At 36.7% G+C, this 24,699-nt stretch overlaps 1 protein-coding gene across 1 annotated transcript in view; it reads left to right on the plus strand.

Moving 5' to 3' along the window:
- The first annotated feature begins 620 nt into the window (after positions 1 to 620).
- Positions 621 to 24,699, plus strand: part of LOC104278857 (chromosome unknown open reading frame, human C14orf39) — a 31,708-nt gene continuing 7,629 nt past the window's right edge. The window contains exons 1-12 of the mRNA XM_009875962.1: positions 621 to 669; positions 987 to 1,043; positions 4,062 to 4,188; positions 9,514 to 9,603; positions 14,108 to 14,295; positions 14,777 to 14,819; positions 15,243 to 15,363; positions 16,563 to 16,657; positions 21,711 to 21,852; positions 22,307 to 22,384; positions 24,176 to 24,261; positions 24,357 to 24,421. Coding sequence (XP_009874264.1) covers positions 621 to 669; positions 987 to 1,043; positions 4,062 to 4,188; positions 9,514 to 9,603; positions 14,108 to 14,295; positions 14,777 to 14,819; positions 15,243 to 15,363; positions 16,563 to 16,657; positions 21,711 to 21,852; positions 22,307 to 22,384; positions 24,176 to 24,261; positions 24,357 to 24,421 — 1,141 coding nt within the window. The remainder of the gene's footprint in view (positions 670 to 986; positions 1,044 to 4,061; positions 4,189 to 9,513; positions 9,604 to 14,107; positions 14,296 to 14,776; positions 14,820 to 15,242; positions 15,364 to 16,562; positions 16,658 to 21,710; positions 21,853 to 22,306; positions 22,385 to 24,175; positions 24,262 to 24,356; positions 24,422 to 24,699) is intronic.

Below are 24,699 nucleotides of genomic sequence, written 5' to 3' on the forward strand. Positions count from 1 at the left end.
GTTGTTGCACACAGCAGCGCTGGGCAAACAGAAGAGTGGATTTGTAATAATCTGCTTTCCACTGTATGTGAGTTCTGTCTTTAATTGCACTTATGCATATACAATCACAGAACCGTTCAGGTTGGAAAATACCTTTACGATCATGGAGTCCAACTGTAAAATACATTTTCTGATTTAAATGTACTTTGCAAATAGGACAGGAGGAGCGTAGGGAACGGATGAGTAGTTTTTCCATGACCAGCGTTGCAGTCGATAGGCTTAGTAAACCAGCTGGAGTAGAGGCTACGAATTTTGTACGTGCGCATCTTTTCTTGCATTCTTTATACCTTCTAAGAGCCTTAAGCCTCTCAAAGGTGGAGCTGCACCAGGAACAAAGCTTTACCTAAATGATACTCCTCCTTTTTTCCTAACTGTGGTTTAGACTTTCCATGAGTCCGTTACCACTGAGAATTTTGGTTCCATTAAAGTGGTTTAGATAGTAATTCAAATGCAGTTACAACTTTTTCCTCCTTGCCTTAAAATATATGGTATTGTCTTGCAATTTTCGCGTGTTTATTGTAGTGTTAAAGCTCTTGACTGTGTAAATCCTTGAATTGCATTTTTCTGTTTTAGTTTCAACAATGACTGACAGGCTTTTGAACAACTTTGACAAGCTTCTGCTCGAGTTTGGTGAGTCACTACATCATATATTTTTAATTATTAATTACTAATGTAGTACCTATAGTGATGTTTTCTGCTTTAAACATATTGCCTTCAAATAAATTTGTAATATTAAGGTTTCAGTGTTTGCCTACGTAATGTTTGCTATGTGTGAGGTTTTGGAGAGGGATTCTAACAGCTATTTAATAATAAAATTGCTGTTTAGATATTTTGTTGAAATCTTTGTTAATCTGTGTGTGTGCAATTAATGTAAAACATATATTTCTTTTACTGCTCAACTCATGTATGTATAAGTATATATGAAAAAGTGTTAATTTTCCTCTTAGTTTTCCAGCTAGGACAAACATTTTCTGCTAAGGAACATGCGAATCAACAGATAAATGGTTAGTAGAGCTAAATTATCATTTTATTAGACACTGAAGACACTGCTTTTGTTTCATTAGTCCTGGTCCACGTTCTGTTTCAGAGGCGGAAGCAGTCTTAATGAAAAGCTGTCCCGTGTCCTGCTCTCACCCTGCCTCATCGTTTGCCATCAATACTTGCTCATTCTCCCCAGCAGACTTTGCTTTTGCTCGCGACTTTCAGCTAACGCTGCTCAGCTGTCTCATGGGCAGCCAGTTTCATGCTGCGCCATTTCCTGCCCGTGGTCTGTAGCTCCTCACAGGCACTGGCAGTTCTTTGATTCAGCTGTGCTTGCTCAATACATCTGCCTCTTGCCTCCCTTTCTTTCCTCATGTTTTTTGTTCTTTCCAGATTTGGACCTCTGCCTCGCTTCTTCTTCTCTGTTGCTGTTTCCTTAAAATAATGAAAGTTCTCTCGGTTGCTACTACTACTCAAGCCTGGTTAATTTTTTTTTTTTTTGCAATCAAACAACTGGTAATTTTATTTGGAATTCAAAACAGTAAATCAGATCAGAAAGTCTCGCTCCATATCAAATTCTTTTCTCCCAGGACTTACAGGCAGCATAATGCTGTGCGCTTAGGTCTGGACTTCGTTTTTTATCATGATACTTTGTTGAATCACCCACTCACAAGAATGTTTGTGGCAGAGAAACTATCCTTTGAACAATCTGAGGACACGTGTGCTCATCATTGAAATTTTGTAGGTAGATACTGAAGCTCATAACATTCTGGAAGAAGAACGAGAGAATTCTGGTCTAGTTGTTACTCGCCTTGATGGCAACATTTCTAACAATCTTGACTGAGTTTTCAAGCAAGTACTGTCCAAGCAAATACTTACTCATCAAGATTATTAATATTAAATTGAAGCATCTTAAACATTGAAACATCTCTAACACTAAACCTGGTACACCTAGAATTCTGGGCTAACTCTTCAGCCACATAAATGAACCTTGGGGTTGAGATTTTTCTTAAAATTTATGCAAGGTTACGATAAATAAAGTACACTTTCAGGGCTGTGCAGTAACACGGCATCACTGTTTGCATCTTCACTTCAAAAATATCTAAATATGGGAACTCACAGCCTTTAAAAAGTTTGGTCTTTCAGAATCTTTCAAAAACTTACCCAGAAATAGTTCCACTGATTTAATTTCGTCTCTATGTGAGTATTCCTTGGCAGAGGAACAGTTGTAGCATTCAGCCTTACACTTTTGGTGTGAGATTCATCAGGCTTTTTGGCTAGAATCCCTTTATAACCGGTGGAGGGAAATAAGCACTTTCAGGGTGTGATTTGTGCTATCCTGAAGAAAGTAGATTAGAAGAAGTAAGCTTTAAAAAATGTCTGCTTGTCCCCACCGAGTGTAGCTGTAGCCAGGGGTGTCTAGTTCTGAAGCAGGTGCTTGCATTGTGTAGTTGGGTGAGATGGATCTCATCTGCAACATCCTTGTGAAAGCACGGGGTGGGTAGAGCATCTCACTCTTGTCACAGAAGTGCTCATCTCCAGAAAACACGGAATGAAATGTGAAGTGCATTGCTCTGCTTACGCAACGGTTGTTTTGTTAATAAAGTTACACCATATCTTGATAAATCTTCAAATGTCGTCTGCAGGGTATTTCCAAATACCCGTTTTTTTTACAGAAGAGAAGCAAGGTGCAGTAGTTATGCTTCATGCTAAGTAAAGGCAAATTACTAACCTAAGATACTGAAAATAGTGATATTAAAACTATTAAGATATTGAAGATATTCAGGATGACTCAAGATATTAAAATATTTTTTTGCTTTTATTTCTCTCTGAAGTGGTTTTTGTTTGTTTGTTCTGTTTTTGTGATGTTCATGCAGCCGACACTGGAAGTGAATGTGTAGAAAGCACTGCAAACCCAGACTCAAACTGCAGGAGGACCTGAAGTTCTAGAGCAGGAATTCAAACTCAAGAGACATTTTACTTAACTAAGATGCCCTTCCTGATTCCGTAGATGAGAAGGCCAGGGTGTCTGTGACTGGCTTCTGTCTAGGGCCACCAATGTTGGCAAGAAAGTGATCAGGGCAGTAGCAATGGCAGGGGATGACACTGATACACCTTGTATGAAAAAATAAACAGCAAAGGAAAAAAAAATGCACCTAGTTCTGCTCATTGCATTACAACGTGAGAATGCACAATAGCTCTCACAGCTTTTCCTCGTGAAAGAGAACACTGCGTTCAACGATATGGATCTAAGCACTCATTCAGAAAATGTTATCGGGTGTCTGCTGTTACAAAGGGCAGAATTAAGAATCTGCCTTAAGAATTACTGCAAATATAGCGCTTGGTGATTTGTTGTTATAATGCATTTTTTTCATTGTTTCCTGTGTTAATTTATTGTACATTACATGTGCCCACTTTGAGTAAATTCCCTTTTAATTTCTCTGTTTCTAGTAGTAATTTGCTTATATGCCTTTCGCAATGTTTTCCCTTTCTTGTAGCCAGCTTTCCTATTCAAAACATTTGTGTTTCTGGACTTCTCTAAAACAAATCCATTTTTTCAAGGAGCCCTTTATCTCAAGCCACTTTTGTACTTCAGTCTCCCCAGTTGCCAGCATTACCAAGGGTCAAGTGATTTACACTCTGGTTTCCCTCTGTGCTACTTCCAGTATGTGCAGACACTGGGCTGCAAAAAAATAAGAAGGGTTGCCTCTAGCTATTAAGAGTGCTTTGCTTTCTACCTCTAATACTTACTTTAGTTCTGTGTAGACTGGGATGCTGAAACAGCACAATTTATTTATTTTTTTCCTCCAAAGGCAACCTCACAATATTAAAAGATAATTAAGGTACTCGCCCCACAACTGCAACTGGGATTTTGACTCACTTTGTTGTTGCTTTGCTTAATTGCAGACTGCCCACTCCTCTGGGACTATTAAGGGAAAGTATTTAGGTATAAATTTTTAACAGTTTTGAATTTAGACTTTTTATTTCAGGGATATGTTGAAAATACATACACTCACTTTTAAAATGTTTTTTACTTTCAGTGTATACTGTAAAAATCAAGGAAATAAAGAACGAAATTGCTAGGTTGGAGGAAAATATAAATAATAGCAATGATGCGATCGCTGATTTGCACAAACAAAGTGAGAGCAGTAAGGAGAGCTGCAATGTGTAAGTATAACAGAGCCTGAACTTTGAGGTACGGATTTAAGTTGTTATTGATTCATGGCATTAAAGTCAGTGAGGAAGCAATGTGAAAATATGTATGTGTGTGTTCAGGCAGGAGTGGTGTTAAAGAAAACTAGTATTTTATTTTTTTTCAAGCTGCAAATCATCAGGTATGAAACTGTAGTATCACCCACCCCTTGAACAAGGAAATTATAGAAAAACAGACTACAATTAAATTTGGGTTAGTTTTTTTTTATTAGAATCAACAATTTTCAGAGAACTCACGTGCTGTCTTTGCAGCATGCTGAAGTATTCAGGTAAGTAAGAAAAACATAATTTTTCTATATTTAGATACAGCTCAGTTTTGTCATATTTGAACATTCTTAATAATACTGTTCAAAAAAGCAAATTTTTTTAAAACTAAAAATAATTTAACAATTACCCATGACAATGAGGCTTTATTGTGTTCTTTATTTAATTCTGAATTTGTCTTCCTGAAATTGAGGCATCCTTCTATCTTTGTTCACAACACGTTTTACATTCTTTTTGGTGTATATATATTCTCTCCTAAGGTGTCATAACTGCCTCTACAAACTGATGCCATGAAAAGACAGGATCGGGACTCAATACCCATATGTGTGTACTTCTGCAGGCAGATTTTTGGTGTAGTTGTTTCTGCAGCAAAATTGTTTTGATGAATGCAATGGGCTGCTTTTCTTTATAGAAGTTTTTCTGGCAGATTATTGGTATAAGTTTTAAATGCAGATCACTGTTAAATCTTACTAATCAGAAGTTTCTCAAGCAAGAATTTGGCTACACGGAGTATTTTCTTCCTGACATAGAATACCTGATTTTTAAAATTGAAAGTCTCGGGTGTTTGCAAGGATACCTAAACAGACAAATTTGTTTTTGACAATACAGAGAGTTTGGCCCAGGTGATAGAATCATGTCTTTTCATTGCAGCATTCATCTCCCCACAGCCTGTCTAATTCCTTGGCAGTTGAAGTGGTGATTTGTTGGCAATTTCTCTCTGTTTCATTTTCTTGCAATTCTATACCTAAAGATAAGTACTTGAATAAAAATGTCTGTAATGTGTATTTGATTTTTTATTTATTTTAAGGATATGAATGGAGAACGAGGATGTCTCTAAGAATAAAAAAGTAGTAAAGATAGCATCAGGGTTTATTTATTCTAGATTTAATTTCAGCTATCTGAAAACAGAAAAAAGAACAGCATCGCTAGTGAATGAATTTAGCGGCTAGCTGTGTGAATCAATTGCCATACCACACTGATTTGTAGCTTTATTCTAGAAAGAGGAAAAGATTTGACCTTGACAAGAAAATTCCAGTTACATTAAATTCTTGCCTCCAATGCAGTATGAAGTGAACATTTTTCTGTTTCTGAAGCCATTCGTGACACTTCCTTAGATGTCTTTTGAAGTTGAAAATCTATTCACAAATCACAAACTCCTAAGTGATGAAAATACAAAAAAAAAATTAAGGGTGGAGGTAAGGATCTGATCTAAATTTTAATCATTGAGTGCAATGGGATTTGGCTCAGGTCCTACAAAGAATAATTAATGGCATTAGTGTAAAGGGACTGAAAATGAGAAGTGACTCATTAATGAATACATGTATTCATAGAAGGACAATGCTTGCAGAAGAGAAGAGACTTTGTGTCTTAAATTATTGAAAATGTCATTTAACGACATACTGAAAATTGCGATAAACAAGCCCTAGCTGTAAGATCAGACAATTAGAGCACTTATGGAGCAGAATCATCTTAAATTTCTAAAATTTATTCTAGGTGATACTCTGTATTTACTGGACATGATTCCCATGCTGATTTTGTGAATTCAAATACTATTCTGGAGTTGCAATCTCCCTCATAGTTGACAAATTGCTAGTAATGCTCAGTAGAGCTCTCAAAGAAACAGCTTTTTGTCTGGATTATGAGACATGGTGAATATATGGAAGCATGTGAAGACTTTGAACGAAATACGTGATTCTTATGTTCAGCAAGTCAACAGAAAATATGATGCATGAGACAGGTGTTATTGGGTTGCTACTGTGCTATCTAAAGAAATTTGTATTGGTCTATGTGACAAAGAACACAAGGCACAAAGTGACTGAAATGAAATTTATATTTTTCGACAAGTGATGACGTTTTTCTAATATTTAGTTTCTTGCATGATTCAAACTAGAAATGTTGATTCTTGAGCAATAAGAAGTGATGAAATACTACTGAGGGAAACTATTCCTATTTTATTGTTTCTCTTCTGTTTTTCAAATCAGGTTCAAGAATGATGGGATATCATGGAAAAAAAAATGTACTCATGATCTTGCTAATTTGGAAAAGAAATTACTATATTATCCCACTAGCTAAACTATAGGATATTTTTATTGCTTTCAGATTAGTGTGGATAAAGATTTTTTTTATATTGTAGCTGGTGAAAGGAAGGACTGATAAATGTGATAGCTACCAAGAACCTCTGTGAAGCAGTGATGCAATTAGCTAACTGGTAGCTGAGCTACTTGAATTCTGCATACCTGGTTGTGTTTGCAAAAGTGTTCTTGTACGATGCATCTGTCTGCAAAAACGATGTGAACAGGAGATCTTAACACCCAGTGTGGGTTGTACTTTAATTAATAAAAGCTCTGTGACTTTTTCAGTGCTCTTTTTTCTCTCTTTTTTCCTTCCCTCCAAAGAAAGGCATGGACCTTTCTGAGTAGATCACAGCCTTTGTGTACCGGTACAGTGTTTTTATATAAATACAGAAGTATGTTGGTTTCTATTTTTAGAAGTCTGACCCCTTAAAAATTCATCTTTCTGCCGAATTTGCAGTAGATATGGTGAAGTAGCGTTTTGTATTTACTTTTTTAATCACCGTTGGTGTCAGATTTGTGCCAATAGTGCTAAATTTCCTGAATGGATGCTGCAGTTTCTCATTCAGTGCTTTTGTTGACAAACTTTACTGCTGTTATAAATGGTGATTATATGTTGTGTCGTCTCACCACCTGGAGCATATTATTTTTTGTTCAAGGTCATTAGACTTTAGTTCAGCAAATTAAGCATCAGGCCTTTTTATTTATTTCCTTGATGGAAATTACATTAAGTTAGCTGTTACTGAAGCCTCCATTTTTTACCATCTTGGAAAGGATTGTCAAAATGCACATTCATTCTTTGTGTGATTGCGTGCCGCCAACCCTCCAGTTTTGAACCGTAGGGCATACGCACATGCAAAAATGCCCTTCACTTACCCTGCTTTAACCATACATCCCCCTTGCTCTCACCTGTCCAGTAATGAATTATTCACTTTGTTCAGTTGCAGCCATGTTCCGTGTTGCCATTGCTCCTCTTCTCCTAGTTGATCTAACTCTTTAAATGTAACTGTGTCTCTCATTCACTTAGTCTCTTTATTCCTAATGGATTTTTCCTTCTATTTCTTCAATGTTTAGCGTTGATATCTGTCTATCTTTTCCTAGAATTGGGGTTTGTGTGTACATCTCCTAGGACTGAGAGTTCATTCCGCTCAGACAAACTTCAGAGTAGGTGTTTTTTTTGCCTCAGGGTAGCTTGCTTTCTGCACAAAAGCTGAATTTACAGATAACTTCAAGCCCTGACTGGAGAGAGGGTGTGCTACTTTTTTGTATAGAAGGTTCCCTTGGAGGGAGCATGTGATTTTCTTTTCCATCGGAAATAAGACCTCAGCCTGGTCAGCTGATTCAGCCATCACCTGGATCCCAGCTCCCAGCATCTCAGAAGTTGCCTGTTGGCAACCTGTCACCACAGAGGTTTCTCTCTCTGAATGAACGGGGCTTGTCAGTGGCACATACACCTGTTCAGCTCAGTCAAGTCAGTGAATTTTTCTGTTCTTTCCCTCACCTCTCAACACTTTGGTATCTGTGAAGTCTTATTAAGGTATTACTTGCTGTTTGGAGGTTCTGTGCACCAGAGGTTTCTGAAATTGTTTCTTACAATCTTTAACTGAGCAAAACACTGGCCATTTGTTCAGTTACAGCTTTCTGTGAAAATAGTTTTTTTCTGAGAGCTGTTACCTCATCTGGGAGAGCAGAACACATCCAGGCCTGGATGGCTAATTCTTCTTACACCATCGTTTTTCAGACAGGGTGTTTTTTTCTTATGTAAAGACACATTATATGCCTCTCATAAAGATAACATCTGAATTTCACTTGAATCAGAAAGTTTATCTGCTTATTTTTCTAGAATTCCCACATTCAAGGACGATGCATCTCTGATACTTGGATGCTGAGAAAGTGGTATTGGTTTACTCAATCCAAGTCCTTCATGTATTCCTTAACATAGCTGTGCTTTCAGTACAATCTACCCATCCTGCTGTAAGAAAATCACTCTGGTGGGCTTTGCCATAGCTCTGACATTACAGGAGGCTCCTGAAACGAGAACAACAAAAAAATGGATCGATTGTGTTTTGGGTCCATAGGGGAGCCACAGGAGAGGAGATCCAGGCTAAGAGCCACACGGCACCTCTTGTCTGGAGACAGGTTTCTGGAACGGGTGCGTTTAACAACGCTATAGCGAAATGCCAGCTGCGTGGAAGAAGGAAATATATGTGGATGGTGACTCGGAGGTGGAAAAGAATGTTACTGACAGCAAGCGAAGTTCAGTTCTCACCTGCCATTAATTTATTATTAACTATTAGCTGTCAGGAGCAGAATCTGAGTTAGTTAACATCTCGTCAGTAAGAGGTGGTTTGTGGTCCTGTGAGTCTGAACTGCTGGGTCAGTGCTCCCAGTGTCTAGGCTTTTCTACTGAAAGACACCCTCTCTTTCCTTTGTTTTGTAAGCAGGACTTGCTTAGCAAATGGAGGAAATTCTGAGTTTGTGACTGCTGCTTGCATTTAGGTATGAGATAGATGCTGCTGATACTGCTGAGAACAAAGCTGTGTGCATCTCCAATAAGAAGATCCTGGGTATCTGAAGGATTTACTGATGGTGTTGTGCCCAGTACCTAATACATGGATTTAAATGCCTAATTGCTTAGTATTAGGCTCCAAAAATTTGTGAAGTTCTCTGTTTCTTTAAATGTGCTTTGTAATACTTGATAATCCTATATGAGTATATATCTACATTCTTGAATTTGCAGCTTTAAAATCTTAAGAAAATTAATGTCTGCATGTAAAAGCTTTCTGTATTAAACCCATTTATGTTTGACTTTCAAAATACTAGGTGAATTACTTGTTCTGATAAGCTAGCTAAAGCAACTTGATGTCGTCATTCTTGAATGGCTTTTTATTAGGAAAGACCACTTACATGCTTGCCTTTTTTTCTTTTTTTAATTTTCCCACAGCTGGAAGCCCACCTATGTAATTCTTAGCAAGCATGAAGAATATTTGAAAAATGAACTTGAAGCTTTACAAGAAGCTACAGAAAAGGAGAGGTATCTGATTATGTGAACTGAGGTTTCTGGCAATAGTACTTACTAACCTATCTAAACTAATCATCAAAGATCATACAGTCTGTGTCAAAAAGTTATACTTTTTATATACTTTTCAGGATAATATGACTGAGTAATTAAAATAATTTTTTGTTTCCATTATTATGAGGTCATAAGTTATTTTGTAGTTACTAGTGGAATAGGAAAAGATATGCCTTCTTCAAATTCAATTGCTTCTCAAATGCTACTTTGTCTTTTTCTGAATGTTGTTCAATTGCCTACAATTTCAAGAAAAGCCCAAGAAATAAAGGCATGGATGTTTCAGGTTTTGCAGAAATATGGAATACTAGAACGTATTTACAAAAGCATACATAAGTTCTATCTATGAATGATTTTTTTGCCATTATTATGACATGTCTTCATGTATACTATGTAGTTTCAGATACTCAGCTTTGGGAAGGCTTACTTGTAAACACATAGGTTTTATATTTTTTTCAGAAGCATCACTTAATTGACCCTAAGCCTTTAAATTCATATATGGACTAAGTAAAATAACAACTAGAAGCATTCGGATAATCTCACCTATTTGTGAATATGAATTGCATATGATTATTAGAAAAAACAAATCGAGTTTTTGTATACCACTGTATAGTCTTCAAACTAACCACAAAGCATGCAAGTTGAGCATTAAATCCTGAAGAACAGGACAAGTAGCTCAGGAAAGCCTGGTCTAAAATAATTTTAAGACTAGCTGAGGGTCAGATTCTAGTTAGTATTAATTGCACATTCAATTTTGTTTGGCATTTTGGTTGTTTCAACTTCATTAATTAGATTCTGCATTTTGAAGAAATTATTAGTTGTGCAGTGTAGCTGCCTACATTTGAGAGAATGAAGATTTTCACTGAGATGTCCCAACTGACGTGTGCCAAGTTAACCCTCTTAAGTTCTCTTTAACACTTGGGTAAAACTGATCTTAATTTTCATGAAGGTTTTTCACCTTTACTGATGTTTGTGAAGGGCAAGAGGTTGGTTAGCCTGTAGTGAAAACAATCACAGCAGACCCATCTAGATATCTAACCACCACTTTAGAGCTATAACTTTAGGTAATTTAAAATGTTGGGTTTCATTCTTTGTAAGTGTTTCTTTTTGCCAGTTGTCCAAGACAACAGCAACAGCATGCTTGATAGTCTTTAATTAACTTAGTGAGTAGCTTATCTGTCTTCTTCCTGTTCAGAGCTCTATATTTGGTGAAAAATAAGGCTAAATTGGCTTTCTATGAGTATATGATTAAGCCATTTTGGCTTTTACTAATGTGAGCTGACAAGCCGAAGAAGCATTACTTTTAAATTGCTTCTTTAGATAACTAGTTTCAATGCCAACATGAAAGTGTTTGACCTGTTTTACTGAGCTTAATTAAGACATTATGACTAGAAATCCTAAACCAAATTTAATTCATGTGTTTTAAAAAGGTAGTCTCTAAAATAGAGTCCTTCTGTACCGAAGCATTTGATCATTTATTCAAATCAGCAAGATGTGCATCCAGCAAATTCTAAATATTTAAATTAGGAAGAAAAATAAGTGCATTTAGAACTTCATGCACTGAACATGCTTTTTAGCGTAGCATTTGGAGGCACTGAGGACATACTGCTTTAGAAGAGAAGATATTTTTAAAAAGATGGGCAGATCATTTTGTGTTTAGTTAGTTACTTATTGTGGAGGCTTTAAAAATGTTCCACACTTTTCATTGCTATTGGTTTCAAGAACAGATAAGAACGCTTATATGAACTGGAAGGTCATCCTGAAAATAAGTGATATGAAGAAGGAAAGTGGAATAAATAGCTATCTGGGTAATGTTCCGGGGATTTGTGGGTGCTGTCCTTTCCCACTGTCATTAGAATAAAACTTTTTCTAATGACTTTAGTGTGAACCATGCTGAATTCTAAATAGCCTGTGTTTAACTGCCTGAACTGGAGCATGTGACTTACTTAGGAAAAATATTAAAAATAGTGACAGTTTCTCAGGCCTACTGTAGTACTATTACTAATTACTATTACTATTACTACACTGTACATAGCCATAAAAATTAATCTGCGGAAAATATATTCTGGGAAAAGAATATAAACTTTGCAGAATATTTTCAGATGCTTGAAATGTGCCTGCCAAGACAGATTATTTTGCTTATTTATGTTTTTAAATTTTATATGTAATGCATTCTTAATTTTATACCAGCAAATTTCTTTGTTGCTCAGTTATCGTTTGTAGCTTCTATTAAATTAAATAGAACTGAAAATTTTCCATCTTTCAAACCTGGCAAATTTTGTACAGTGTTCGCATATATTCAGTAAATCAAGAAACCTAGACTCCTGAGACCATCCATGTAGAAGACCAAATAGTTTAATGTAATTTTCTGTATGAAGTTTGGAAGGGTAAGTTCCTTGGTTTCTCAGTGTTGATCTACAACTTCTTAACCCTAAAGAGGTATTTCAAATTCAGTCATTTTAAGGGGAACTAGTGCCTGGAGGCCTGGAGTGTAGTTTTAGTTGAAAGTTAAGATTTTTTTTTTTTTTTGTAAGAGCAGAAGCTTTTACTATTGAATTTGGCCACAAATTTTTGTCTCTTCCATTGCCTGGACTAGCCAGCAGCCAGCCAGAAGTGTCTGCCTTGCAGTCATGCTGTGTTTAAATGATTAATGGCAGTTTGAGATAAAATATATCCTTTAAAGAGGAATACTGCATGGTTCACAAGCAGTGAGAGCTGTTCCTTAAAGTAGGCTTTACTCGTGGTGCAGGTAAGCAGGTCAGGCTCTGGCTTTAGTTGCTGTTACGTGCCATAATGCATTTCATAGAAGAATTTCTCGTTAATCTACAGGTGTATTAATAAGTGATTATTATAAAATTTCTCACTATTGTTCACATAATCATTTCCTGGGGAACAACATTTCCTTCAGCTTCTGTGATTTTATACTGGCATGTTCTAGTATCAAGCAACTTTGTGTAGTATTTCTTTCTCAGGTAAATGAGTCTGTGTTAATGGTACATGCTGGATGTATGCAGCTGTGATATCTCTTTATAAACATGTGCCATCTGCAGAAATGCTTACCATCAAACTCTTATTATGTATTTTGCATGTGCCTAAATTTATCTTTCTTTCAGCAATAAAGGGCATAGAATATCAACATTTGAAAAAAATTACTTCTTTTATTTTAAGCAGTTATTAAGCTTTTTGCTTTCAAATGTAGAGACAAATATAATTACTGGGCACTGGTTGCTATTATTAACAATTTTAAAAATTATTAATAGTTAACTCTTGTCTGCGTGGGAAGTAGAGACTTCCTGCAGGTCTATACTTACATTACCTGTGTGCGACATCAGGAACCAGAACCAGTTCCCTGATTGCATTCGGCTTTCCCGAAAGATACTACTTTTGTAGTGGAAATTAGCTGTAATAAAAGTTGTGCCTGGTAGCATTATTGGTGTGATAAAAGACTCTTCCCCCAATGAGACAGGTGAATATTTGATCAGTCATTAGCCATCTATCCTGTAAATTCCTTGCCTGAGAAAACCTGAAAAGGAACTCATTTCCGATGTAGTCACTGTCATTAATTTAACACAAGAGGGTAGCTGTAATATAGCACTTTTTTCCCTCTTCTTTCCAAACAGAGTATTGATCAATTTTCAACTTTATGTGATGAGTTACATCCTGTTACTTGCTATGGTATTTGTTTGCTTTTATAGTATATTTTTTTTTGTTTCAGAAGCCCTTTTAAAGTTTTTTAAATGTCGTGTGCATGACTTGGTGCTACCTGCTTTAAGAATTTGTAGCTACGTACTCACATGATGTCAGCACAATTATATTAGCGTAACATTAATTTAAAGGGCAGTCCTACAAGAAGCTGAGCATTCTGGCTCTTTGCCAATTAAGCGTTTTAAGTGTTTGCTTAACCTGAAACGTGAATAGTCCTATTGTTTTTAGTGTCTTAATGTATGTGTATTTCAGGCTTCCCTCAGTCCCACACAGATTGCTCAGCATCTCCTTGGAGGCAGCTCTTAGTCCGGTGACACGTCAGGCAGCTCCAAATGTGGGCAGTTAGGCTAAATTCTCTTTTATAAGTTTGATACAGATCCACCAAAACCAGTGGGGTTGTGTCAGTATACAGGAACACTGAATTTGGCCTGCAGTGCCTTTCCTGATAATTACATGGGGGAAAAAACCCAGTTGTCATCTGCCAGGCTGCCTTTGAGTATGGAACGATCTACATCCCTGTCAGAACAATGAGGTTTGACTTTTTTTTTATGTCATGAGTGTGTTCTATGTTACACACAGCATAGACTTCCAAGAAAGTAGCTGGAAGATAAATGATAGAGCCAAATATTATTGTATTAAATATAATCTGACTTTTTTTCTAGGTTGGCAGCATAAAATTGAGCTGATGCTATAAATTAATACTTTTTTACCCCCTTATAAACAGTGATTTCATATGAAAAAAAAATTACATGTATTTTTATAGGAAAATGTATCAGGATTACATCACCCAGTATAAAGAGGTTTTGAAGCAACACCGTGAAAAATATGCAGAAACTGCTCTTGCACAGGAGTATTACAAAAAAAAGAAAGAACTTGAAGAAATCCGAAGCAGAGTTTTGAAACTGTCTGAAAAATATAAGTTGAAAGAAGATGCTTGCGTGGATATTCTGGGTACTACTATTACCAATGCTTTTACAGTAGAGCCCCTTGGTAGTGTGTGACACATTGAAATTGCTGTGCAGAAATCATCTAATTTATTTTTCACAGCTTCTCGTAAGCTGATAAAAAGGTCTCCTTTTTGTTACACCATTTTTAGGAAAAAATCTGTAGTAAACTGAGACTTTGACCAAGAATTTAGTGCATATATATTAATATTCCTTCCTCTCACCATTGAAGGTAATGGGGAGAGGTTTGCCATTGGGTTTCTTGGGATATAAAGTTCTAAAACTACTTTAGAACTAGCCTCTCAAAATTTTAAATTTATTTTTCATATATTTTCAGTGCTGTTCTTAATGATATTACTGTCATACTGCTGTTTCTGTTATGTGCACTAAGTGAAGATAAGTGCTCCTGATGTATTGATTTATCTTGTATTTGTAAAGAAAATTTGATTTGTGAATGAATGATCTGAAATTAAATTTTATTTCTGCAGAGCCTGTTCCTTTTAAATCCCTGAATGACTGGGCTTTACATATGTATCCTTGATTTTTAGTGTTTATGCAGTTGACAGGGAAGGAAGTTTATATTTACCTTTTACAACTTTCTCTTAGAAAGTGTACCTATTATTTATATATTTATGTTCAGAGTGGCAGCATTAGCATTCTCTGTGAGAAAGCTGAAGGTTGAGTAATGCCCTTCAGTATAAATTTATGGGAGAATTTTGACGAAAGAAAATAAAACTCACTTAAGGACATAGCCGTCAAAATGCTTCGTTAAGGAGGAGAAGCCTAATTAAAGTTAGATTTGAAATACGTCTGGGAAATGTAGGTTTGTCTGAGTTTTCTGCACCTGTGGCAGAAAATAAGATGTTGCGCTTGTGGCATAGAGGACTCAGGGATCTGATAGCATCGCTTGCTTGAAAAAAGTAACGTTGAAGTCTGTATTCCATAACATGAAAGTGCTTCTTCGAGGAAAAAAACACAGGAAATGTTAAAGCTCGCAGCGGATGCCATGCAAGAGTCCGTTGAACTACAAAAAGAAGCAGAAGAATTAGAAATGAAAATTAATTATGTCAGAAAGGTAACTATTTTATTTTATATAGAATCATAGAATCATTCAGATTGGAAAAGAGCTTTAAGATCATTGAGTCCAACCATATAAACACATTTTATAAATGTTGTTATATATACCGCCGTTATATTTCCTGACACATGAAAAAGTAGCGTATTTTCAAGCACGTATTAATAATTATGTTTCTATAACATCACATACGTTTTCTTAAAGAAGAGTGATCCATGACTGTAAAGTCTCCTACAGCTTACTTTCCTTCGACCTCAGTTTACACCATAATTTCTGTCAAGGCACAGTGTCATGGTGACTTTCACACGAGCTCAAGAGGGCTAGAGAATACAAAATAGAGCGGGACCATTCCTCAGTGAGCCCCAGGGCTCGAGTATACAGCTTTCCCAGGTCCTGCTGGTTTTTAATGTTCTGTTAATGTGTTTAACTAAATATACTTTACAATAAGAGGTATGTAAATTGGTTTTCTTTTTTTTTTCCTCCCAACTAAGTGTGGGTAAATAATACTCAGAGGTAAAAGTGGCTGATGTTAATTGGGGGATTAGCACAGTTCCACTGACTAGAAGCAGTACTGGTTCCAAAGGGATGGTCTTCTAAAAAAAGGATTTTGTCAGAACAACCTTTTGACCCAGTCCTCTGCTGGGAGGCCAAGGGTGTCTCCTAAGCCTGAGTAGCCCAGAAGACCAATCCTGTAAAGAATTTGGGAGGTTTTTAAAGTACTGCATCCACACATTTCCACCTCTCTGGACCAGATACCAAGGACTTCACTTACTGCCCTGTCAGCCGGGTCCACTTCAGCCAGCCTTGTGCTGACAGACCCATGTTGTGCACAGATCGTGTTTTCTATTTATATTTTGTGGTGCTGTTTGATGCTCATAGTTACAGGCTAAAAGTCCTAATGTGGTATGTGCTGCATGAGCATACAATAAGAAGGGATGTGATGAATTTATTTATGACTGTGAAGGAGACTGTCTAAGGGGCTCCTTGTTCTGAATAGATACATAGAGTCTGTGCTCAGAAACTTCTGCGTTTATTTCAGTTGTTACAGTTGGCCTAACAAAAAATATTGCCTCTCTTTAACCTTATTCTGTTTATTTCTTCAGACCATCTTGGTCTACTGTGAAATGATTCATGAGCTGCAGCACATAGCTATAATTTTGCAATTTTTAAAAATTTTTATTTGCTCTTTATCATTTAAGACATTTGAAGAGGCTACAGAAGATCAGAATAATTCGGAAATGATTGAAGGAAAAAATCAGAAATGCCTGGAGAAGCCAAAGGAGTTTAAAGAAAGGTACACTTAAGAATTATTTCTTTACTTTGCTTGCGCCTAGAGTACTCCCTCAGCAATTGCACAAAGACTGTGACAAAACACAAATCATTGCTAAATAATGACTGGCAAGTTTCTCTAATCCTGGTCATGTGATTTAATTATGTATTTTTAAAAGTTTTCTATGTCTTGGGGTTAAGAAGGTGATAAATTTTGATTTGTGAAAGCTAAATGCATTTGGAAGCAAGACTATTTGAAAGTTGTAGAAACCTTTGCTCCTCACAGCTACTGCTGACAGATCTATGTGAATAGTTTTATGAGTTTCGAATACAACTACAGTGACTGTGAAGTCAGAGATAAAAACCATTTATTCTACTAAAGGCATACATGGGGGAAAAAGAGTCAAGAGTTCCACGTTATTTATCTTCATCTCTGAACTACTTAAGAAATTTAAGTCTTAATTTATTTCTTAAAAACAAGCATGAGTGAAAGTTTCATAGTCAGGATTAATGGCTTAGTAAATTAGTCTGTGGTCATTTACAACTGGGACTCACTTTAATTCGAGCTCGATTACAATGATTGAAAATAACCATCAGGACTACCTCGCAGTTGCCTGGAGTCCTTGTGAATTTTGAACTATCACCCTTAGAGCTGATACCTTTAGACCAAAATCCATTTTAAACTGAGCATAGGTCCAAAACACTTTGTCTATGTGATTTTACATTGTGTTGTGCTTGAAAAAGAAGATTTTTAGGGTTTTGGTTAGGGATTTGGTGGACTATATCTATAGAAATGTGTAGTTTTAATCATTCCGAAGATCCTTTCCATCAGGACATTTTAGGACTTTAATATCTTCTTACAGTCCTATCAAATGAATTTTTTTTTTGTAGTTTAAACCTTTTCACCCATTCTTCCTTCTTATGTAAGCTTTTTGTAATTGGCAAAACCTCAAAAACTTAGGGAAGCAAGAAATCCACTCAGTTTTAATACTAGGTTAAAATAAGAGGGAAACACTCCCTTTTGACTTTTCAAAGAAACCCACATATGTTCAGCGTGCAGAAAGCAAAATGCCAATTAAAGACCTATTAGAGCCCTCTGCTCTGCACATGGAGGCGTAAGAAGGACTTGGTTGGGCTCCTCATAGAAAGGAATTTGTAGGGTGCGTTGCTACAGCAGCCGTTGGTACGCCTGCCTCCCTGCCATGGAGCCTTCAGGTGCCTCTGCCTTCACCTGAAGTTGTGTGAAGTTGTGGATTGCATCATGGTTATAAGATGTTGTAAATATCTCCGAATCCACATCGCCTTTTCATCTCCACAGATGCATTTACGTAATATAGCGTATTGTATCAGACCATAAACTGGTTATTAATTAATATGTTTTTCCTAAGGTAAAGTTTAAACTTATTTAAAATAATAAAGTCACAGAATTATAGAATCCTTTAGGTTGGAAATGACCTTTAGGATCATCGAGTCCAACTGTTAACCCAGCACTGCTGGGTCCACCACTAAACCACTTCGCTTAGCATCACGTCTACATGTCTTTTAAATGCCAAAGATACTCATAATACAAAGCCTTGCATGAAATGGCATAAAAATTGTTTTTAAAGATCTCCATTTGGCAGTAGTTTATTAAAAAAAAGGCTTCACCAGAAAGCATAGAAACATCTGATTAAGTAACTATGGATGCTAAAAATAGGTGTATTACAAATCTGTAATTATAAACTCTCTGAAAAAAAGTAACAATCAGAGAATCAGAGAATCATAGAATGGTTTGGATTGGAAGGGACCTTAAAGATCATCTGGTTCCAAACCACCCTGCCATGGGCAGGGACACCTGCCACAAGACCAAATTCCTCAAAGCCCCGTCCAACCTGGCCTTGAACACTTCCAGGGAGGGGGCATCCACTCCTTAAATAAAGTGCCGACTCAGGGCAATGTACAAAAACAGCACAGCAGAATGTGGCTGCCAAAGGCAGTAGTCTCTAGTGAGCTCTTCTGAAATCACAACAAGGTTACTACGAAGCAAAGAGAACTTCGTGAAGAAAAAGGAGCTGTCTTCATCTTCTGCCACAAAAGAAGAAGAGGGGAAAAAGAGTTGCATTGTGGATCTCCGTGAATTGATGCAGATCAGCGTGAAAACAAACCAGCAGCACCAAGGGAAAGAACTAAACAGAGCAATGAGCGCACTGAGCACAACAATGCACAAATTAATACCCATGAAATGCTTTAGAAGGCTACAAGACAAGAAACCAACTTGCAAGTTAATGAATAGGTGCTGATATATATGTTCTCCTTTGGGCAGGAGGGTGACAATGGTAACTGTTCTTTAAAAGGCCTGGAACACTTCAGTTTGGATCACATACTGCAGGCCAGCTAGGTGTTGATTAGGCTGACTGCAAAACAGATTCCTCTTCTCATACCAGCCGTTTTCTCTGATGAGTGGCCTTTGTAGTTCACCAGTTATCTAGACAAGTATCGTAGTTAAAATTTCCAAAGCAGGAGTTCTTATCAGTCACCAAATTGGACTCAACTCTTTTGAAGACGTGGTCTTGATTTCCCAGGTAGAGATTGTATTTATTACATTGAAAGGTTGATGTCTTGAACTGTGCTTTGGCGTATACCATGTTCATCCTTTCTGCTTTTATCAAATGTTTGATGGAGCTTTATTTACATTATTCTGTAATTCTGTGGGATTTTGTTTTGTTTTTGGCCCCCCCCCCCATTTGATTACATATTAATTCCACCTCTGAATAGCTGAAGTCTCTTATGTTCCAAGTGAGAGATTTTTGCTAGAACTTCTTGTAAAGGATATTCCGTGGTGGATTATTGCAGTTCTTCCAGTCTCTTTGCATTACAAGTGGTGAGATTTTACTGATCAAAGAAAAAAACTTGGTGATGTAGTTCTTGGAAGAATACTTGTAAAGCTGTTTCTGGACCTTTAAATATAAACCTATATGAGGAGTTAACCCTGTGCTGACCACAACCTCATAGGCAGTTATTAGTTACTGATAATTATGGCAGCTAATTATTAAAAGTCCTCCTACCAAAAGGCTTCAGTAGAGACCTGGTAAATACCAGGAAGCAAGTGCAATTCTTCATGTATGTGATCAAATACACTTGATTCCTGTAGTGAAGATAAAGTCATATTAAACTTTGGGTTTGCTTCTGCTACAAAGGAAAAAACTGCCACTAAGGAAATGGGATTTTATTTTAACTTGAGAATACCTGTATCTTTCTTGGCACTTTAGTAAAAAAAAATGTTACCTCTTTCACAATATGGATCCTGATAAAGATTTTTTATCTGCTCAGATGTCTACTAACAATGAAATAGAGAAAGAAAACGAACGATCTTCCCTGTTGTTACTGCAATTTGGACTAGTTTGAGCTTTAGTATGCAGTTTGATTTTTCTTTCAATGGTTATTAATTATGTCAGAGAAAATGCATGCAGCGTTTTTTTTTGGTAGTGTTTTTGGGGAGAGAAGGGAGCAGGTGTATTTTATATGCATGAAGTTTAACTGCAGGCTCTTTGGAAGGTTTCATTGCTTAAAAAAAATCACAGAATCACAGAATGCATTGGATTGGAAGGGATTGTAAAGGTCAAATGCCTGTCTTAAGATCTTCTGAGTCCTGTAACTCTGCCATCAATACATTGAGTAGATATGCATTTTAAAAGAATGCTTTGCTTCATGAACAGTGAGTTTTCAGAAATACGGAGTTATCTGCTAGGCTCTGCAGAAGCACAAGGAAACGGACTCCAGGATTTGGCATTCTAAGTTCTGTAAAAAAAAAAAGGTTTATGGCAATCTAACTCCTGACTTCAACAGCAGCAGCCTGTTCAATTCCTTTTTGAGTGACAGTTGTGGTGAAATGGCCAAATAAGCCATTTTGAACAAAGTGAAGCAGTTTTAGCCTGGATTCTGTGCTTAGCTCCGGTTTTATTTCTCCTTGGTTTTGTACTCTCTGCATCTAAATTTAAAGATACACATCTTACTTCCTCTACTCCTCATTCTAGACAGAGATTATATCTCTAATTACTGTAACTGAAAGAAATACAGCGTAAAAAAAATCTTGCAATATTCTTGTTTGTAGTTTTTTTGCGATTTGTTTTTTTCTTTTTGATTGATGTATAAGATATCATATGATTTATCTAGTTTGTTGGGTCTCAGTCCAGCAGAGCACGGCTTCACAGGTGAAGATAGTCCTTCTCATCAGAGTTATTGGTCTTGAGGTGCATTCACGTTTTTATGTGATCGCAGTTGTGCATGTACATTAGCTTAATGTGTTGTTAGGTCCATGTATCTTAACTAAGGCTTCTAATTTGATGTATTCTTTTTAGTAGTGTTGCTAATTTTACTCCAAACTACCTTGTAAAGTGCGTCCTACATTTTATCATATTTTTCTTTATGGAAAATTTCAAGAAGAAAAAGACTGACTCAGTTCTTCATTTGTTCTGAATAGCATTGTTTAGTCAGCTATAAAACAGATGTTGTAGCTAGAAGCACAGAAGCCTAAGCAGAAATGCCAAAGAGAAAATAAAATAGAACTCATTATTTTTTAAAAATGGTAAATGTTCTTGTGCCAAATAGCCACTTTACCCTACATTGTTCTGCTAACCTTTGTCTTTCTACACTGTAAAAGGCTATTTACCCTGCACGGATAATTATCCCACAAGTGAAAACACTTGCTGCAGTTTTCTCTTTTATGCGTGTATAGTGTGAGTATTCTAGACAATCTCAGAAAAGTGTTCTTGAATGTGAAAATGTGATTTCAGAGCTACAATAGCGATGTGCTTTGATTAAAGAGTAAAACTCCACGCATAATACTTTTCTTTGATACTGACAAAATTTAAGGCAGCAATGTTCTTATGATTGGCTTATTGGTACTTTATGTCTTTTTCTTTCAGTGATACTCTGTCTCATATTTAAATAAAACTTCAATTTTTATCAGCTGTTGGAGCTGAAAGAAGGTGTCCCTGGCAGCTTGCATCTCCCTTGAGCACTCCACTTATTTGAAGCAGTTATGTTTTATGATTTCCTTTCTTTTGGAATTGTTAACTTTTTTTTTAAAATTTTTTTAGGATATTTGAAGAGAGTGAACATCCAACTTTGCTAAATGAGAAACATCAACTGTATAAACCGTTATATGTCCCATGCATTCCTCGGAAATTAGTCCAGTCTGTACAGAGTATTAGATTTTCCAGGCAACGACCAGAAGCAGGTGCAATGTGGTTAATGATCTTTCTGTGAGGATTTTGGATTATTTCTGTGTAAATGAATGGAAGCCATGATAACAAATCTAGTGAACTGCTCCTGCTGTGATAACAGAAGCCAGGCTTTTAGTGGAAGTTGGGTACTTACCTGTGTTTATGTTCTGAAAAATCTTCTGTGTCTGATTTCTCTCTTACCAGTGCAACCAGTGAAATAACATGGCAGGTATACCTGACGCATGATGTCAGAAAAATCTGAAACATAACTTTAGCACTCTTTGCATAAATGCAGTAAATATTAACTGTTATTTACAGTAAATTGATTGATGCTCTCATACTTTTTGATACTTCTAGCTTCCTGTTAACAGGAAAATTTATAACCTTTGTTTGCAAGTTCAGTTTAACAGTGCTGTGTTTTGGATACTTAATCTTCTTGACAATATTAAGTAATATTTGTTAATTTAGAGAGAGAAGAAACAGAAAAACCTGTGGAGCTTTCAGTGGCCACTAGCAGCTCCTTCGGCCTTGCAGAAAATTCGTCACAGGTATGCAGCTCTCCCAGTGGTGAAAACACGACATTATATAATCTGTTTTGTGTGTTTGTTTAAATTTAAAACACTTCAGGTACCTAGTGCTACCGTATCTTACATAAAACTTGCTAACACTGTAATCAGGATGACAGTCTCGGTAATCTGCCATTACTTGGTAATGATAACAAAAATCTTTCTTTGGTGCCATTTCTAATTCAGCTGAGAATATGTATGTTCTTAGAAAGTCCAACTGGTGGTCATAGTAAGCGTTCTAAGGCCAACCTTGCGGTGAAGCATCTGTCCAATTAATTTTGTATAATGGTTTTAAAAATTTAGAGATAACCTGAATAGATTCACTTTGTTGTGTGTAGCAAATTTCTGGAATTCTAAAGGAGGAATTTGACCTATTACTGATTAGTTGTCAGCCATTTGCTCCGTGATGAAGGATTTCATAAAGGACTAAACGTTCAGCGTGCTGTACAGGGATGCCTGCAGTTAACAGCTCAGTTTTGAGGTTTAACCAGAAACAAAAATCTAGACTGACAGGAGTATCATTGCTTTGTACACTTGAGTTCACAACTACATTTTCCATCTTTCACCTTTAAACAAATAGTTCCTGTGGCACTTTTTTGGAAAAGTGAAGTGTGTTGCAGCTCCATCTCTTCGGTATACAGACACAGTCAAGAAACAAGTGGGAGGATCAACTGACACAGTTATGAAAACCATTAATAAAACTTCAGTAAGAGCGAGAATATTTGTAAGACCAATAGATTACTGAAGTCTAAAAGCAATACTCAGATATAGTAAGGCCATAGGAGATTAAATAGTTTGGAACCGTGTTCACTGTGCAGAAGCTTGGGCAAGTTTCTATACCAAGACTTTACTTTGTAAGGGACATCTCACTGGAACTATTTGAAACCAGATTTTTATGAGCAACAGTGGAACAAGACCAGAAGAAATTTCAAGAAAATCTGATTTGTGACTGGCTGGGGGAGTTGGACATGATGAGGATGATGGAAGAGCCGTTGCCAGGGTGATCCAGAGATGAGGATGGGAGTCTGGGGCTTAGAATTACATTTAGAGAGTAGTGGGAAGTCAAGGCTAAGGGAACTTGAAGAAAGGGTGAGTGCAACAAGGAAAAGAAGATGGAGCCTGAAGACAAATAAGACTGGAAGAAAGAAAGTTGCTATGCTTCAGGAAACGACAAAAGCCGAGTGGCGGATTCTGCGTAACCAGCCCTTTTGTTCCCTACCCCGAACTGAAGCCATTTTAATACATTTTGCAAATTAAAACCAAATCAGAACTAGCAGCTCCCTGTGAAATAATGTGTTATCTGAAGCTGAGGCATAGATTCCTAGTGCCACCCTTCCCTTAAGGCATGAATACATGCTACATATAAAAGTTAGGGCTTCTGATCTGCTGAAAATCTGTGAGGTGGGAGTATTTCCATGCTTTCTGCAGTTTTTCAGTACACACAGGAGACATACTCAGTGATGTGTATACTCACTTCGGTCTTCAGAGGTGGTGACGGGCCTGGCTCTAGCCCCTTCTGTGTTGTCAAGCAGGAGGAACTTGGCTGCAGAAGTGGAAAACCTGGATAAAGTTTGTTTATTCTTTAACACTGTGCAATGGAAAAGTTAATTATTTGCATCTAGTTATCAGTGCTGTGAATGAGATTTTATATGAAATTACAGAAGTGGGTTTGGGTATCACGCTGTTAAAATGTAGGTATAGCAAAGGTAGGAAAAAAAAAAGTTTTAATGTTGCTTGACCCCTAAATTATTTGAATTTTCTGTTATCCTTTAGTTAGATATTGACACTTCAGGGACTAATAAACCGCAAATTGCCCAAGTTTCATCAATAGCAAGCTTACAAAACCAGATGCAATTCAGGTAACTTTTTTTTAATAGAGTAGTTTTTCATTACTGAGACTGAGGTTTATGGAAATAATCCATGTTTAAACAAATGGTAATTTTTTGTCTTTTAGATTGGTAATTCCTCCAAAGCAGACGACTTCCAATCAACAGTTTGAAAGTGAAAATGCAGTAATTGGTAAAGTACCACTGTCTTTTCTTTGATCCTGGGGTTATCTACTGTATACTGGAACACAAAATTATAAAAGAAAAAATTCTAGGGGCTAAATTTCCATTCTGGTACTAAGTGGGCTACTTTTTGTATTCCTTTTCTACCTTGATTATTTAGTTCAAACTTTGAGCATAGCAGACAGGCAGTGTTCTAAATTAATTGATTAACTGCTCAGTAATGTGGGATTCATTCTGCGTTGACTGTTGCTAATGAACCTTCCAGCATTTCTTGGAAATCCACAGTTT

The sequence above is a fragment of the Apaloderma vittatum genome, unplaced genomic scaffold (assembly GCF_000703405.1).
Source record: "Apaloderma vittatum isolate BGI_N311 unplaced genomic scaffold, ASM70340v1 scaffold12209, whole genome shotgun sequence".
NCBI lineage: Eukaryota > Metazoa > Chordata > Aves > Trogoniformes > Trogonidae > Apaloderma > Apaloderma vittatum.